At 52.8% G+C, this 17,176-nt stretch overlaps 1 protein-coding gene across 1 annotated transcript in view; it reads left to right on the top strand.

Moving 5' to 3' along the window:
* The window catches only part of LOC125171762 (vitamin D3 hydroxylase-associated protein-like), a 39,759-nt gene that overhangs the window by 12,138 nt on the left and 10,445 nt on the right, over nt 1-17,176 (top strand). Inside the window, exons 8-14 of the mRNA XM_047868886.1 lie at nt 44-169; nt 885-982; nt 1,309-1,408; nt 1,751-1,794; nt 2,419-2,458; nt 2,868-2,976; nt 5,022-5,144. Of these exons, the coding sequence (XP_047724842.1) occupies nt 44-169; nt 885-982; nt 1,309-1,408; nt 1,751-1,794; nt 2,419-2,458; nt 2,868-2,976; nt 5,022-5,144 (640 nt within the window). The remainder of the gene's footprint in view (nt 1-43; nt 170-884; nt 983-1,308; nt 1,409-1,750; nt 1,795-2,418; nt 2,459-2,867; nt 2,977-5,021; nt 5,145-17,176) is intronic.

Raw genomic sequence — 17,176 nt, 5'->3', positions numbered from 1 at the left:
GTAGTCTCTCCTGAGAGCCCCACCCAGCCCCTCTTGCCCCCAGGTATACTCCAGTAACCAGCGCCTTCGAATTGGCTTCTGTGAAACAGATGGCTTCACCCAGCCATCTCCTAGCATGGCCAGGGCCGTGAGGCTCACCTCCAGGCTGCTCCAGGATGCGGGACATCAGGTAGGCTTGCTTACCCCTGGATGGGGAGGGAAGCCAGACTGGCGAGGAGACTGGGCTGGGCCATTCTTGGAGAGAAAGGAAGTTATATCTGAGTTTGAGCTGCTAACATCACTGTGTTTCCCCTAGGCTTCCTGGAAAAGACTGATGGGTGCAGGTGGGGGCAGGGTGGGCCCCACCCTGTGAGGAAGGCATCAAGATTTTGCATCCTCCCCCTTCAGTGGTGGGGACCAGCTGGTGGGGAATTCATTCCTATAATTCCTATAGATTTGGTTTCTCCATCAAATGGCTGTAAGGAGAACTATGTCCCCAAAATCATTTCCCTCCCCAGCCCCTGCCTCCCTCCAATGTCTTGTCCTGGTCCTGTCTCCCCTTTGAGAACTGCTGGTTGGCCACATGTGTACTATGTGGTCTTGGGCCAGTCTCTTAACCACCTGGAGCCTCAGTTTTCTACCACATAGGACAGCTGTGCAGATTAAATGAGCTCACATATGTGAAGCACTCAGCATGGGGCAGGATCCCAGTGAAGCAGGCAGGGCTGCCTGAGTGCCATGGCATCTCTGTGTAGGGTGAAGGGCTGGGCATGGCAGCAGAGGGGTTGGAGTGGATGGAGATGAGTGGCGATTTGGTATCCTCTCTTTAAATCCTGAAGGATGCAAAGAGAATACCAGGCAGGGTGGGAGGAGCCCCAGGCCCTGACTCAGCCTCTGTCTCTCAGGTCATCCCCTTCTCCATCCCCCATATAAAGTATGCTGTCAAACACCTGTTCGAGGGGGGTCTGTTTGCTGATGGAGGGGCCACCCTTCTGGAGAAGCTGTATGTTTGTCAGGATTCTGACATGGGGCATGGTGAAAACAGGGTTGGGGGTGGGGCTGGCAGCAACCTGTGCCTTAGGAAGAGACTGCAGGCCTGGGTTGGTGGGGTGCCTCTGGTTAATTGTGTGACCTTAAATGGCAAGTCAGCTGTTTGGGCTCCTTCTTCATCATGCATGGTTCCAGGGTGGTGGTGGTGGAAACAGAAGAGTTTCTTTGGGTCTGACCTCCTTCCATGGCCTGCCTCTGGAATGGGAGTTGGGTGGGTATGGGAGCCAGTCAATGGCTGAAAGGCTGTAACTGACTAGATATGTGTCTGTGGTTCCTCAGTGAGGGGGACATTGTGGACCCCTGCATAAAGGGAATGGTCAACTGGCTCCGCCTGCCAGATCTACTCAAGTGTTTCTTGGCCTGGATCCTGAAGTACACAGTGAGTATGGGACCAAGGTGGGGAGGCATTCAGGAGGGGAGGAGCCCAGGGAGGAGAAGGACTCAGAGAGGAGGATGGGGCCCATAGAGTAGTGGGGGCTTAGAGAAGAGGAACCAAAAGGGCTGATGGGGACCAAAAGAGAGGGGTGTTTTCAGAGAGAGGAGTGCATCTCAAAAAGAGGAAGCCTTTTCAGAGAGGGAGTGGGGGCCAAGAGGGGGCTCAGGGCTTGTGGAGGAGTAGAAGCTTCCATGATAGTGTGCTAAGCAGAGTTGCTCTTCTTGGACCCCCATCCTGGGAAGGCTGGTGTTGCCCTGTGGTTTCTGAATGGGTTTCTTCCTCTAGGAACCCCGAGCTAGCCACACTTGTGAAGAGATTCGTGGAGTGGGGTGAGTGCTAGTCTCCTCGGGTCAAGCTCACAAGCATCTTCCATGGGGTAGGGGAGTTGAGTGAGGGTCATGTGGCTAGAGTTGGCATCCACTGAGGGTGAGGGCTATTTAGACTTTGGGATATAATTAGGTTTTTGGGTCATGTCTGACACTAGTTAAATTTAGACTTTTGAGTGGGGTTGGGATTGGGGCTACTTTGGGCCTGAGGTTTGATTTGGAGTTAAGCTCTGAGTTCTGGCTAGAATTAGCTTAGGGTAAAAGTTGGGCCTAATCTGAGGTTGGGTTTGGGCTGGGGTTGGGGTTAAGGTTGGAAATGGTCAGCCTGAGGGCTGACTGGGGGACCTCACAGGTTAGGGGAAGAACCCGTGGTTCTGGGGGGAGGCTGTGAGTCTCTGTGGCTGGTGACGGTGGCGGGGGGAGGGCATCAACCAGAGGGTTTGTACTCTTGGGAACGTTGAGTAGGCAAGGTATTTTGGACAGCAAATAAGACAAGGGTCATCCCAGCCCATCAGCTGATTTGTAGCCTGCACTGAGACTAGGCTCTAGCTCTTGGCTGTAATGTCCCCATTTTGTATAAAATCCCATGCTGACCTTTGGAATTCTGAATCTTCCTTATTTCCCCAGGACTCCCAAGAAACTGTGGGAGCAGCACGCAGCAGTGCAGGTGACGTGTGCCTGAAGAGACAAGGGACTGCTGGAACAGGGGCAGCAGAGGCCTGGGTGGTGACAGGAGTAGCCAGACAGGGAGTAGAGCTCTGTCCCAGCCTGCAGGGGAGGCCCGGTTAAACTCAAATGGGGAGGCTTGGTGACCCAGGAGGTTAATTTAGTCCATTTCCTTGGGGGCCAGGATGATATGTTGTTCCCAAATGACTGCAGCTTGAGATTCCCCTTGCCATCCCTTTACCTCAGCCCCTGGGAAGGCCCTGACCCTCCCCAGATAGCTTAGTCTGTATCTTACAGCCTGGGGATTCTTCCTGATCTTTAACAGGACTTGGCCTGGCAGCCCCTGACCTTGTCCTGCAAATAGTGACCTCTGCTGGTCTTGCCCCTCCCATACCCCACTATCCCTGCAGGAATATCAGCAAAAGTTCATAGCCAAGTGGAGGTCCCTGGACCTGGACGTGCTGCTGATGCCAGCTATGGACCCCGCCTTCCATATATGCTATTCTGAGATAGGAACAGGTGAGAGGACACCAGGTCTTAGTGGAGTTGAGACCCAGAGTCCAGGACTTCAGAGTCCTGCCACAGCCTCTGAGGCCTTGACCTCTGTCACCATTCAGTATTTAAAGCAATGTCTTAAATTGAGATAAAATTCAGATGACAAAAATTCACTATTTTACAGTGTACAATTCAGTGGTTTTTAGTATATTTAGTGTGTGGTGCAAACACCACCACTATCTAATTCCATTTCCATTACCCTGAAAGGAAACCCTGTACCTGTTAGCAGACACTCCCAAGTTTTCCCATTACCTTTTATTTATTTGTATTTTTCATTTTTTTAAAGTTTATTTATTTTACCTTTTGAGAGAGAGAGAGAGAGAGAGAGAGCGCGTGAGCACATGCATGTGGGGGAGGGGCAGAGAGGGAGAGAGAAAAAGCTGCGCTATCAGCACAGAGCCAAACGCAGAGCCAGACACAAGGGCTCAAACTAAGGAACAAACCATGAGATCATGACCTGAGCCAAAACCAAGAGTTCAGATGCTTAACCCACTGAGCCACCCAGGTGCCCCTCCCATTCAAATTTTTTTAAACATTTTTTTTTTTTTAGTTTATCTATTTATTTTGAGAGAGAGAGAGTGCAAGCAAGGGAAGGTCAGAGAGAGAGGGAGAGCAAGAATCCCAAGCCGGCTGCATGCTGTCAGCCCGACTCGGGGCTCAATCTCAGGAACTGAAACATGAAATCGTGTCCTGAGCCGAAATCAAGGGTCGGACGCTCAACTGACTGAGCCATCCGGGCACCCCTGAAATACAATTTACATGCAATGAAACTCACCGATTTTCAGAGTGTAATTTGATAAATTTTAACAAATAAATATAGCTGTATAACCACCGCCATGATAAAAGTATAGAATATTTTGGGGCGCCTGGGTGGCTCAGTCAGTTAAGTGTCCGACTTCAGCTCAGGTCGTGATCTTGCCATTTGGGAGTTCGAGCCCTACGTCGGGCTCTGTGTTGACAGCTCAGAGCCTGGAGCCTGCTTTGGATTCTGCATCTCCCTCTTTCTCTGCCCCTCCCCTGCCCGTGCTCTGTCTCTCTCAAAAATAAATAAACATTAAAAAAAATAAAAAAAAAATAGAATGTTTTCATCACCCACCAAATCTCCCTGATGTCCCTTTGCAGTTCACTCTACCCTTACATCCTGCAACCACTGATCCGCTGTCACTATAATTTTGCCTTTTCTAGGATTTCACATAAATGGAATCCGAAGGAATAAGGCTTTTCTGTCTGGCTTCTTTCACTTAGCATATCCATTCACTCGTAACATGCTTTCTGCTGCCTCACTTCAAAAGGTGGCTTTGGCCTAGCCCCCCTGAGATGCAGCCTCAGCACAGGGCAGTGTCTGAGACATTGCTGGGGCCCCTGCCCAGCACAGGTACAGGTCTCAGAGGTGTTCTCAGTGCAGAATGAAAACCCACCTCAAGCCAGGACTGCTCTGCCCCGGGTCCCCCGACAGTGGCTGCCCAAAGGCACATCCCATACCTAGCCCTGCACTGATGTCCTCTGTTGTCACCGCTGCCTCTCTGACAGTCACTCCCTACATGCAGGTGGCTGTTGCAGAGGGGAGCTGCCTTTTAACTCAGGGTGGCCCTGCACACCTGGGCCATCTTGGAGCCCAGTGTACTGCAGGCATGGGCTGACTCCTCTGTCACCCACCAGCTGTGTGGCCTGTGGAAAACCACCTAACCTGTCTACCCCCTCGGGTTCCACATTTGAACACAGGAAAGAGTACTCTCCACTTCCCAGGGGTGGAGAGGACTCAAGGAATCAGCAGTGGAAAGAGGCCAGCACGGGGCCTGGCACTGAGTAAGGCCTCCGCAGCGTCCGTTCTCTCTTTCCCTCCACCGTGGGGTGAGCCAGAGGCAGTTGTCAGGTGTACTCCCAGCGCCGCGCAAGCCCAGAGTGCTACAGTTCCAAGGAGGACCCTGAGGGGGCGCTCACCCAGCATTCTTCCCCACCTCAGTCTTGTCAGCTGATGATTTTCTGGGCTTGCCTGGACCTTCCTACAGATATTGCCTCCTACACGGGCCTGTACAACATCCTGAACTTCCCTGCTGGCGTTGTGCCGGTCACCACTGTGACGCCGCAGGACGAGGAGGAACTGGCCTTCTACACGGGATACTACAGAGATAGTACCGACAAAAATTTCCAGAGGGTCAGTTTCCCTCCCCATGCCTCTCCCCCAGCGGCACAAGCCAGGACTGATTCTTGCCTCAATCCCAGTCGGGCAAATTGGGGCAGGGTGGGGCCAGCCATTCCTAGTGTTTATCCTTTATCACTTCTGCTACAGTGTTATCTCATCTTGGAGGACACACTGTTTTATCTCCAAGTCCGCCTCTGTCCCTGTCGTGGGAGAATACTTAACAAAACCACTGGTCTTCTTGACACTTTCCTAGGAAAAGTCGATCCCAGAGGCAGGAAGAGGGGGGCAAATTTCCCTGGTGAGGAGCTTAGTATGTAACTGGATTGGACACTGCTCCTCTCTGAGCCTCAGTTTCTTTGCCAGGAAAATAGGAATTAAAATATCTGCTTTGCAGGGTTGTCCTAAAGTTTCCACTGAAAAACAGTGAAGCAATTAGCACAAGGCTTTGTATACAGGACGTGTACAATACATGCTACTATATCACTGATTCCGAGGTAGCTTCACAGAAGGAAATATTTCCATGGGCCTATTTAATGCACGGTCTAAAATGACAAGCCTGTCTTGGGTGACAGGGAGAAAGAGAGGGAGAGAGAGACTGACTCTGAAAGGTATGCATGTGTCTGAGTCAGACATTAAGCAACTTACTTTTTTGGAAATTGATTTTATTGCTAGAGTTACCCAGTGGAACTGCTGACCTGAATTCTGAGAAAATAACAATAAGGATACTACCTAATGTGTCTTGAGCTCTTACTCTGTTCCAGGAGCTGTTTAAGAAGTGCTGTATATATAGTAAATCATTAAATCCCGTAACTGTCCCGTGAGGTTTTACAAATGAGGAAATGCAGGCACACACAGGTTAAGAGACTTGACCAGTGCCACACACAGCTGAAGTGGAGGAGCCAGGACTTGAAGCCACTTGACCTGGCTCCAGAGCAAAGGCAAATAAGGGCTTTCATAAAACAATGAAAACACGTTTGAATTCCTATGTTTGAATTTCATGGCAGGACTTAGGATCAGTCCCCATGTTCCTAAGTCTGTGTTTGAGGCCCAAGTACCCCCTTCACTGCAGAAGTATGACTAGGCTCTAGATCAGGGATTTGCACATTCTTATTTCCTCTGCTGAGAACATTAGGTGGATACTCAGTTTTGTATTTTTAAAAAAAAGTTAAATCTTTTTATTAAAAAAACTTAATGTTTATTTTTGAGAGAGAGAGAGAGAGAGAGAATTCAAGTGGGAGAGGGGTGGAGAGAGAGAGACACACAGAATCTGAAGCAGGCTCCAGGCTCTGAACTGTCAGCACAGAGCCTGACGCGGGGCTTGAACTCACTAACCACAAGATCATCACCTGAGCTGAAGTTGGATGTTTAAGCAACTGAGCCACCCAGGTGGCCCCTTTAAAAAAATTTTTTTTAATTAACAGTTTTATATTTTATGATTATAGTCAGTTCTGTGCATGGGGAGCAAGTTTTACATCTTAGCCCTGGCGAACTGTAGACCGATACAGTCAGAATAGGTTTTCCAGGTTTCCCTGAGAGTTGAGGAAGCCTGGAACTCTGAGCTCCAGGGCATCTCTGCCTTAGTATAGACTGGTGATGAGATGTTTGGACTAATGCATATGGGTGGTAAGGAAGGCTGGGCGAGGGACCTGTGAGCAGAAAGCAGGCTCTAAGTCCACTGACCCTCTCTCTGAGCAGGCGATACAAGGATCTGTGGGACTTCCTGTGGCTGTGCAGTGCATTGCTCTTCCATGGGAAGAGGAGCTGTGTCTCCGGTTCATGAAAGAAGTGGAGACCTTGGCCAAGAACCACAGTGGACCCAAGTGACTGGCCACTCCTCCCGGAGGCCTTCTTCATCCTCATCCAAGTCTGCTCCTGATGCCCCTTTTCATGAATACCATATCTGCCTCATGTCTCCTCCTCCCTGAGGCCCACCACATTCCTTTTCTTTGTCATTCCTCTGTGTGGGTACTCAATACATGGACTCCTCACATTGGCCCAAGATGGGGCACAGGGTGAAAGGGCCCAATAAACATTTCTGACTGCTTGACCTTGTGATCTCTGGTCTAGGCGGGGCTCTAGCCTCCTGGTAGCCTTCTGCCTCCAGCTATTCTCCTCCAGCTCAGTCCCCCAGATGATATCCCAGACTGCAGCAGAGGAGAAGGAGCCCCAAACAAAGAGGCTGGTGACCTGGGTTCAAGTCCTGGTTTTGCCACTGGCTTGCTGTGTGATGCTGGGCAAGTTGCTTCTCCTTTCTGGACTTCAGTTTTCTCATCTACAAATTGAAGGGGTTAGATGTGATGAGGTCCATGGTATACCTGTCAACTTGACTATTCTGTGAGTTGTGACTTCTAGGCACTTCCCTGATCTAGAACTTGCCATGGCTCCCATTGCTGTCTAGAGAAAGTTCCAAAGAGCAGGACCAAGGGAGTGAAACCCAGTCAGAACAGACCCAAGGTTGGGACCCAGACCCAGGCTCACAGTCCAGTGCTTAGCCTGCAAAGCTGCAATTTCTTGGCTTGACAGCCAGCAGCTCCCAAGATCCTCCACAGCCTCTTCTGCCAGGGCTCCACCACAGCACAGCCTCCCTCCCTTCCCTCAACCTGGAGCCTTCTTGCCACCACAAGCATGTTTTACACTTCTGCCTCTGTGCCTCTGTCATCCTGTTCCCACCACCCAAACACGTTCACTGTCTTCTCTGTCTTTCAAACCCTGCATCAAATGCCACCTCCTTCAGGAAGTCTTCTTTGATCCCTCCAACTCCCTCCATGACCTTCCATTCATCTGAACTCTCTTGAGGTCCTCCTGCATTAAGACTTACCCTTTCTGTATCTCACTCCACTTTACAGTCCTACTTCCAGCCAGCCAGGCAAGCTAATGGACACATTCCTTCCTGTGCTTGATAGCACAGACTTTCTGAAGATAATACCTCAATGCAGAGGAATAGATTTCATCCATCCACCCATTTGCCTATATCAATCCATCCTACATTTGTTGAGTGCCTCCTCTGAACACAAATGATGGAATTTCAGGCAGAAAAAGACCCGAGTTTAACTAAGAAGGAATCACACCAGGGGCACTTGGGTGGTTCAGTTGGTTAAGCATCCGACTCTTGATTTTGGCCCAGGTCGTGATCTCACAGTTCCTGAATTTGAGCCCTGCACCGGGCTTTACACTGGCAGTGCAGAGCCTTCTTGGGATTCTCTCTCTCCCTCTCCCCCCCACCCGGCACCCCACGTGTGTGCTCCCCTCCCCAAAATAAATATTTTATAAAATTTTTTTAATGTTTATTCATTTTTGAGAGACAGAGAGAGACAGAGCATGAGCGGGGAAGGGGCAGAGAGAGAGGGAGACGCAGAATCCGAAGCAGGCTCCAGGCTCTGAGCTGTCAGCTCAGAGCCTGATGCGGGGCTCGAACTCACCAACTGTGAGATCATGACCTGAGCCGAAGTTGGGCACTCAACCGACTGAGCCACCCAGGCGCCCCCCCAAAATAAATATTTTAAAACAAATTAAAGAAAAGAAGGAACCACACTAGAAGGGAATCCCTGACTCTACCTATCACAGAAGGAACCATTTGGGATGTCCAGGTGCAGGTGAGACAGGGCTATTGCTGACCTCACTGTGGCCTCTACCTCTCTCCAGGCTCTATCAGAATCTGAGCCCTCTGCTGGAGAAGAAACCTCATGGTTTCTCCTCAGACAAGGCTAGCAGGGCTCCTGCTTTGTTCTCTCTCCCCCATAGATGGGAGGTCTAAGAGGCTGGGAGAAAATGGGGGTGGAAGAGCAGAGAGGTTTTCTACCTCAAGTGCCTCCTGCCTCCTCTCTCACTCCCACTGGCTGCAACAGTTTGGGCACTAGGGGGCAGCATTGAGCTTCACACAGCTCAGACAGTAGTTGGCCTTCAGCTTTCAGATCCACTGTCAGCAGGACTTTCCCAGTGTAAACTCCATTGCACAGATGGGAAAACTAGAGATGGGGAGACTGAGATAGGGGGACATAGGAATAAGCCAGTTGGTTTACACATTAGTAGATTATAAGAGAGAGGGGGCAGAATTCTACTTTTGTCTGATATTAGCCTGGGGAAAGAGAGTGGCAGATACCTGGACAAGGGGCCAAGTAAATGGGAAGCCCATCCTAAGGCCAGATTTCCCTCCAGGCTGGGCTTTCTCTTGTTTCTCCTGAGCTGATAATTGGGTCAACTGCCTTCCTCCCCAGTTCCAGCTCCAGCTCCAGCACTGACCTGTAGCCTCTCACTACCTGCCAGCACCATTTTCAGCTGCCTGGTCTGTGTGACTGTGGGCAGGTCATTGGCTTCCTCGGCACCTTTTGCCATAGCAGCTGAGGCTGTGTCTGGTGCGGATGGGATGTCCAGGGACAGGACCTTGCCTTCCTTCTCCCCTTCCCTCTCCTGTTACACCCACTGTGGAATCCTTGATCTGGGTGCACATGTGCCCAACTTCTTCTCTGCCTCCTCTGCAGCCTTGGGCAAGCCTCCCAGCTTCTCTAAGCCTCAGTTTCTTTTGTGAGTTGGAAATGATTACAGCTGCAGGATGAGACCGATCCACAGTGGGTGAAGGCCGGGTGGGAGAGGACTTGGGGTCCCCTCCCCAGCCCGGGAGCCCCTGCTGGGGTGAGAGGCCACCTCAGGTCTGGTGTCAGGGTCCAGAATTCACCAGGAAGAGCCAGCTCCTCCTAGGGAAGCCTGAGAGCAATAGGGTGGTGGGTCGCTCAGGGGGAGGAATTTACCTTCTACATAGGAGAATTCTGGTGGGAGGGGGTGTCTACAAAGGCTGGCACTGAGGCCCCTGACTAGGACACTCTGGGAAGGGGGTGCCTTGAATTCTGGTCTTGTTTCTGCGCTGTGGGATACAGGTAAGAGCTATCCCCTTTCCGGGCCTCCGTTTGCACTGTGGCTGCACGGGGGAAGGGTGTCCGCGTGTCCCCAACCCCTCCCCCGCTTTTCATTTCCAAGGCTCTGGCAGTCAGCCCCGCGTCGTCTCACCGGCCCAGGGGCGACCCGGGCCCCTCCACCTTACCCATGGCACTCCAGTTCCGTCATCCGCGCTCTCTCGGGTGGCCGGGGCGGACAGACCCCGGCGGAGGCCCCCTCCTCTGGCGTACCCCGGCCGACAGAGTCCGGCTCCCTCCCCGGCCGCTGCGCCGCCCGCCGCGCGCGCTCAGGCCGCCCCGCCCGCCGCGCCTCCCCGGGCGCCCGCATTAAAGCGCATATGCAAGCCATGAATTATCAACTGAAAGGAGTCAATTACCGGCTCTAAAAACGAGTGTCTGCGCCCGGAGCGCCCGGGGCCATCCGCCTATTTACGGAGCGATTTCCCCCGCCCGGCCTCGGGAGGGATAGACGGGGAGAGATGGAGCCCGAGACCGGGAGGGAGAGAGCCACGGGGAGAGAGACTGGGAGAAAGAGACGGCCAGAGACCCGCAGACACGGGGAGAGATAGAAACTGGGACAGGAAGGAGAGACAGGTCTAGAGAAGCACGCAGAGACCCAGAGGAGGCAAAGGCAACTTGGCGAGGTGGGAGAGGAGCGTCGGGGGGAGCCCCAGGACCTCAAAGGCCGTTTCCCCTCCCCCAGTCTGTGTAGGGACCCTAGCCCTCCAGGGCTGGGGAAGGCTGGACTGTTGGGTGGAGCACTGGGGGAAAGATCTGGGGCTCAGGGAGTGACAGAGTGGGGAGCACAGTTCTGGCAGGAAACGGGGAGCTGGCTATGGCATTGTCCTGTGTGGAGGTGAATCTGACAGTGTGATCAGGAGAAGAGGGAGGAGGGGCCAGCAACAGGGACAAAGTGAGGATAGAACCCCAAGTGGGGGTGCCTGACAGCCCCAGCGTTGAGAGAGAGAGGTGGTGAAACCAACCTGTCTGCCCCCCAGGCTCTCACCCAAGCTGCTCCCCTCCCTGGAAATGCTTTGCCTACTGGACTCCTACTCTTTGACTCCTGCCCCTGCAGCCTCTGCGCCTTCCTTAATGTCAGCACATACCCCATTCTATTCCAAGATCCAGGCCTCCACCAGACAATGAGTGTGGCAGGGGCAGGGCCTCACCCACCTAGGCCCTCTGGAGGGAGCTACAGGGAGCTACATAAGTATTGTTGGATGAGTGAATGGAGGAGTGAACTGGTCTAGAGGGGACCTTGGCTTGGACTGAGGCTGTGACCAAGGCCCAGAGTTTGCAGGACAAGGCTGAGTGCAAAGCACTCTGTACAGATCATGTGGAAGGCTTCAAGCCACCTCAGTGCTTGGGTGAAGTCACCCAACTGAGTGTAACCCTTGCTACGCAGGGGATGGGGGTGAGCAAGGGAGGAGCAGGGGCAGCAAAGGTAGGGGTAATGGTGGGTGGGGGAAGCTGAGCCCTAGCTCACCAGCACCAGCAAGTTGCTGCTGGAGCCCCCAGGGCTTGTACTTCCAGATCCCTGGAATCTTTGGCCACTGCTGGAGGAGGTGGGGGATAGGGACCCCCCAGGAACTCTGAAGGAGGAGTGGGGGTCTAAACTGGGACAGAGGGAAGAGGCTGGGCTTGGGTATCAAACAAAACCCTTCTCTTCTAGCTATGTGACCTGGGGCAAGCCCCTTAACTTCTCTGAGCCTCAGGGTCCTTAATCTAGAAAATGGGGACAATGCTATCCACTTTCTAAGAATGTTCTCACATGTGCATAGCACTTTCCCAAGAGGGAAAGTAAAGAGTGAGAACAGCTACTATTTATTGAGGCTTACAAGGTGCCAAGTGCTATGATTAGTGGATTATCCCTATCTGCCTCCCAACCACTTTCCCATGTTGTGAAATCACTTTGCAGACAGGGAAACATGAAGAGGGGCTGGGACTGAGAAGTGGGTTGAAGCCAGGTCTGACTCCAGAGCTTCCTTAACCCCTGCACTACAGGACCTCCCAGACTAGGCCCAGTGTGTCCCCTGCCCTTTTCCCTCGGCCCTTCCAGCCTGACTGAGCCCAGATCTACTGAAAGAGCTGCTGCACAGTGGGCAGGAGAGCTCAGGTCCAGCAGAGGTGGCCCCTGGGGTCCTGTTCCCACCATGGCGTGGGCTGGGCCAACGAGTCTGTGGCCCTACCATGCCATTATCAGGCAGCCAGAGGGGGTGTCTGCAAACACCAACGCTGGGGTTCCTGTGACCGCTTGCCTATTAGTGGCTGGTGGCTTCACAATGATTTATTGGGGCTTCTTCATTTCCCCTTGGTCTGCTATAAACATATTTATACCACCAGAGTGACCGATAAATTTCCCTTATGAATCCCGTTATCTCCCCCATTAACCATCCGTCACCTTTTATGCGGCCACAATGGGCAGGGCCAGGGCACAGGGGCTGGGTGGGAGGCCCGAGGCCAGCGCAGCCTGTGGGCCCAGTGAACTCTTCACCTCCCCCACTGTTCCCCAGACGGTGGCTGCCTTGGAGCTACCTCTAGGATGAGGATATGGGCCACGAACAGACTGGATGGGGCCCTTTGAAATGCGGCTTCCTCCTCGTTCTCAGAATAGGGAAGTGCCTCTCAGGGGCTCACCTGAGTCTCTCCCACGCAGCTCTGGCTTTGTCTCCTCTAAGTGAGCAAGAGTCTTCTGAAGCTGCTGCCACCGCTCTTCCTCCTCTCCCTACCCCAAGCTCTCACTCTCATCCTTCCAAGTGCAGCAGAAAGCTAAGACACATCTAGCCAGAGGGCTAGATGCCAGCACCTTGGCGTTTGCCGAGCACCTCCTCTGTGCCAGGCATTTTAGATCCATGATTTCATGTGATCCTTACCATGGGTCACCATGGAACACCATGGAGTCCTGGAGCCAGGCCTTTACAGCTCCATTTGCCTGATGAGGAAATAAGTCTCAGAGACATTAAATGAAGAGCCCAAGGTCACCTAGCCAAGGGGTAGAGCTGTGATTTTGGGCCTTTCTGGCCCTAAAGCTTGTGCTTTCAACTACTGCACTCTCCCATCTCTTCAGATGCCCTGGGCTAGGAGGGGTTAATCCAAGACATTTTTCAGTGGAGAGGGCTACTGAGCAGGGAGGAAGGAGAAGAGAGAGGGGAGGGGATGGGGCCTCAGTGGAAGGCTGGCAGGGAGAAGGGGGCAGGGCAGTGGAGTGGGGAGTGACCTTGGGCACCTGTTGAAGTCAAGCTGCTGGGAGTGGGGCAAGGTTTCTAAGAGCCCTAAGGTACCTGTCCTGCCCACGTCTGGCAGGACAAGCGGCTTGGCACACAGTCTGGGCTAGTAGACCGGGGCTCAGACCTTCTCAGCTTATGACTAGGGTAAGGCCTCCCCTTCTCTAGGCATCAGCTCTTCTGCCGGAGCCTCAGCATGGAGGGTTCTGCCCTTTGAGTACCTGATATATCAGCTTCCTTGGGAGATGGCTGTGTGTGTGTGTATGTGGGGATACCTGAGACTCCTGTTTCTTCCACCTTCACCCACAAAGTCAGCTAGAACTGCTGAGAGCTCCTGAGGAGTTAAGATGACCCACATTCTCCAATGGAGAAGAATCTTGAGACTTAGGTGGACCAAAGTCCTGAGTCCTGGCATTGCTTCTCTGGCCCAAGGAGAATGTCATTATCCCCGCTTATAGATGAGGAAACTTAGGCCCAGAGGAGGAAGGTATCTGAGCAAAGAACAGAGCCCTGGGTTAAAATATGGTGACTAGGAGGGGACTCAGAGGAATTAGGGCCAGGAGGTAGCAGAATTAGGCTGAACAGGGGTGTGGAGTATAGTCTGCTGGGTAGGAGGTGGCCATGGGTCCAGGTGGGGGTTTAGTTCTCTGAAGGATGTCTAATTACTCTTCTCTTTAGTAACATTCTGGGTGGCCTAGGGGTGACTAGGGTAGAGGGGATTATGGGTTTAGTCCCCAAGGAAACAGATTCTCCTCTGACTTCATTTTATTTTTTGAGAGACGGAGAGAGACAGATCGTGAGCAGGGGAGGAACAGAGAGAGAGGGAGACACAGAATCCAAAGCAGGCTCCAGGCTCTGAGCTGTCAGCACAGAGCCCGATGCGAGGCTCGAAGCCATGGACACGAGATCGTGACCTGGGCCGTAGATGGGCACTCAACCGACAGAGCCACCCAGGTGCCCCTCTCCTCTCACTTCAAGAGGAGGTCATTCTGGCCATTTCCCTGCCTCCTTTGGTCCAGAAGGAGGAGTTGTTGGGGGTTGTTATAAGATCTAGTTGGTCTACTTCCTGGCTCCCCACACCCCAGAACCTTGGGGAAAACAGCCATGCTGGGAAGAAGAAGATCCGCTGTGCAACCCAGAGCATGTTCTTGCCCTTTCTGAGCATCATCCCTTAGACAACCTCCAGCTCAGATTCCAGACTCCCTGCTACCATACTCCAAGGGGACACCCCTCCCCTCAGACCAGAGCTCCTGAAGGGGCACCAGGACAGACACAAGCAGGCCCCACAGCCAGACACTCTCACCTCTCCCACGGTGGTTCTCAGCCTTGCTCTGTCTCCTTGTCTCACCTGCTCTTCTTCCCCTCCTCCCGTTTGCCCTCTCTATCCTACCAACTGTCTGTCTGTCTGTCTGTCTGTGTGTCTTTCTCTCTCTGAGCTGGCAGCCCACTCCCCCACATCCTGTCCTCTCCGCAAGGTTGGAGGGAGGGGGCGCAGGGCTGGGAGAGTGTGTGTGAGTGCAAGCCAGCGCTGGAGCTCCCTCCCTCTCCCTCTCCACCCTCTCCTGCTCCCCTTGCCACACACACACACACACTCTCTCTCTCTCTCTCTCTCTCTCTCTCTCTCAGCCATTTTCAATGTCATAAATTTCCCCGTCTCTCTCCTCCACTCGGCTATTACCTGCGCCTCCGTCACCGCCGTGCGCTCGCTCCCAGATGGGCTAGGCCATCTCCGCTCCGCAAATGACTCAGGGAGAGAGAGGCAGGGAAGGAGGGAGAGGAAGGAGCAGAGAGAGACGAAGAGAGATTGAGAGAGAGTGAGAGGGAAGGCAGCAAGCAGAAGACAGGAGATGGAAGCGGAGAGGGAGAGAGAAGCAGCCCCCAGGGGCTCGGCCTCCTCTTCCCATCTCCTCCAAACACAAAAGCCGCTGCCAAAGGGGTGCCTGCCGGCCAGGAAGTCCAGGTGCCAGGGCAGGAGGGGGTAGTGCCGGAGTCCGGGGGTGGAGTCGGGTCACCCAGCTCTGCCCTTCACCCAGTGAAGCTCCCTCTTCAAGCTTCCTACAGGCCTCTCTGTGTGCTAGTGCTGGTGGCGAACCAGACATCTGGGATTCCTTCCTGGGTGACTCACAGCCAAAGGGGCAGACAGACAGGGAGGTGAGCCCCCTTACTATATGCTAGCCCTCCATGGAGACACTGGCAGGAGAGGGGAGGTGTTCAGAGTTCCCACAACCCAGGGCAAGCTGCGCCTCTCCCTGCAGAATTGGAGGGGGTGGAGGCTCTCCCCTAGACCTGGCTTCTTGCCACCAGTGTGGAGCGCCCCCCTCCACTCCTAGCTTCAGAGGAGCTCTTAGTTTTCTCTACCGGTTCCTGGGATGAGAATAGGGCTGGGAAGACTCAGGCGGTCTGGGGGGAGACAGCATGTCCAGGACCCCATAGGATGGAGAGTGAGGCAGAGGGGGGATCTAGGCGGGGCTGGGTGGATGTGGGCCTAGGCCCAGAGCTGCTACCGGAACCATCCCCGCCCCCTCCCCGAAAGGTTTCCTGCTTATATTCTCAACACCTCCAATTTTTTAAAAAAATGCAGAGATGACCATGTTGCTCTTTTAGTTCAATCCTCCCACGTCTCCACAGCCCACTGGAAGCAAAACCTGTACTCCTCACGCTGGCTTAGGAGGCCCAGTCCCTTCTGGCACCAACCCCTCCTGCTGCTGCCCTGACTTCTCTCTCCTGACGGGGCCTAGAATATGGCCAGAGCCTTTGCACTCACTGTTCTCCTCTTTCCACAGGGCTGGCTCCTCATCTCTCAGCTTGAATGTCACCTGCACGGAGGAGCTAACCCTGACCACCGCATCTAATGATGGGTCACCCCATTAACTCTATAGTGGCCTTCTGATTATTTATTTTGTGGCACTTTTTACCTTGTGTCAGTGTTTGCTTACTTCTCTGTTTACTCGTTTAGTGTCTGTCTCCTCTGATTGACGGACCTTGCATGAAGTAAGAACCATGTTTGTCCTGTTCATCGAAGATAGTAACTACCATATCGTGAACCCAATGAAGTATTTGTCAAATGAATGAATGAATGAATGAATGAATGGAGTTGATGTAGGTGCATCCTCCTCATCTTGGTTTGGGTTGGGATGGATGTTGGGGCTCAGCTGATGGCCATAGGGTTGCTGTCCATCTGGCAATTTTGAAATCCCAGTGCACTAGATTCCATTCCAACAGGGAAAGGCATCTTGCCCTAATGTTGGGAATTTAACCTGTAAACAGGGTCAGGCCTCATTGAAGGGTTTTCCTCTACTACAGTCCACACATCAGCGTCCCTCCATCTGTGGGTAAACAACACACACCTTCGCAGACGCTCAGACACACACACACACACACACACACACACACACACACACACTCACCACAGACATCCCCATACCTCTGTACAGAGTAACCTAAGATAAGCCACCCTCACATGCATACACAGAATCCCCCATAGATGTCTGAATACATCAAGGCATACGTATAGAGGGGAAGCCCAGTTACCCACATTCCTGCACGCACTAGACACAGCCCTACAGGTATATTTGTGAACAGATGCACACATAAACACACATACCTACAAATATGTACTTATGTGTGTAGTAGACACAATCACAAAAACCAACATAATTAAACACTAAAATGACATCAGTGGAAGCATGCCTGGGTGGCTCAGTTGGTAGAACGTGTGACTCGATCTCAGGAACATGAGTTCGAGCCCCACGTTGGGGATAGAGATTATTTAAAAATAAAATATTAAAAAAATGACATTAATGGAGAAGACACCTGTTCACTTGCTAACTGACTCAGGAGTCCACACCGTGGAGTTAACAGACTGGGCTGTGAGCTGCCCTCCAGCGTGGGATGCACTATGCTGAGTG

This window comes from Prionailurus viverrinus, chromosome C1, assembly GCF_022837055.1.
Source record: "Prionailurus viverrinus isolate Anna chromosome C1, UM_Priviv_1.0, whole genome shotgun sequence".
Classification (NCBI taxonomy): Eukaryota; Metazoa; Chordata; class Mammalia; order Carnivora; family Felidae; genus Prionailurus; species Prionailurus viverrinus.
Note: the sequence above shows the minus strand (reverse complement) of the source record. Positions and strands in the feature narration are given on the sequence as shown.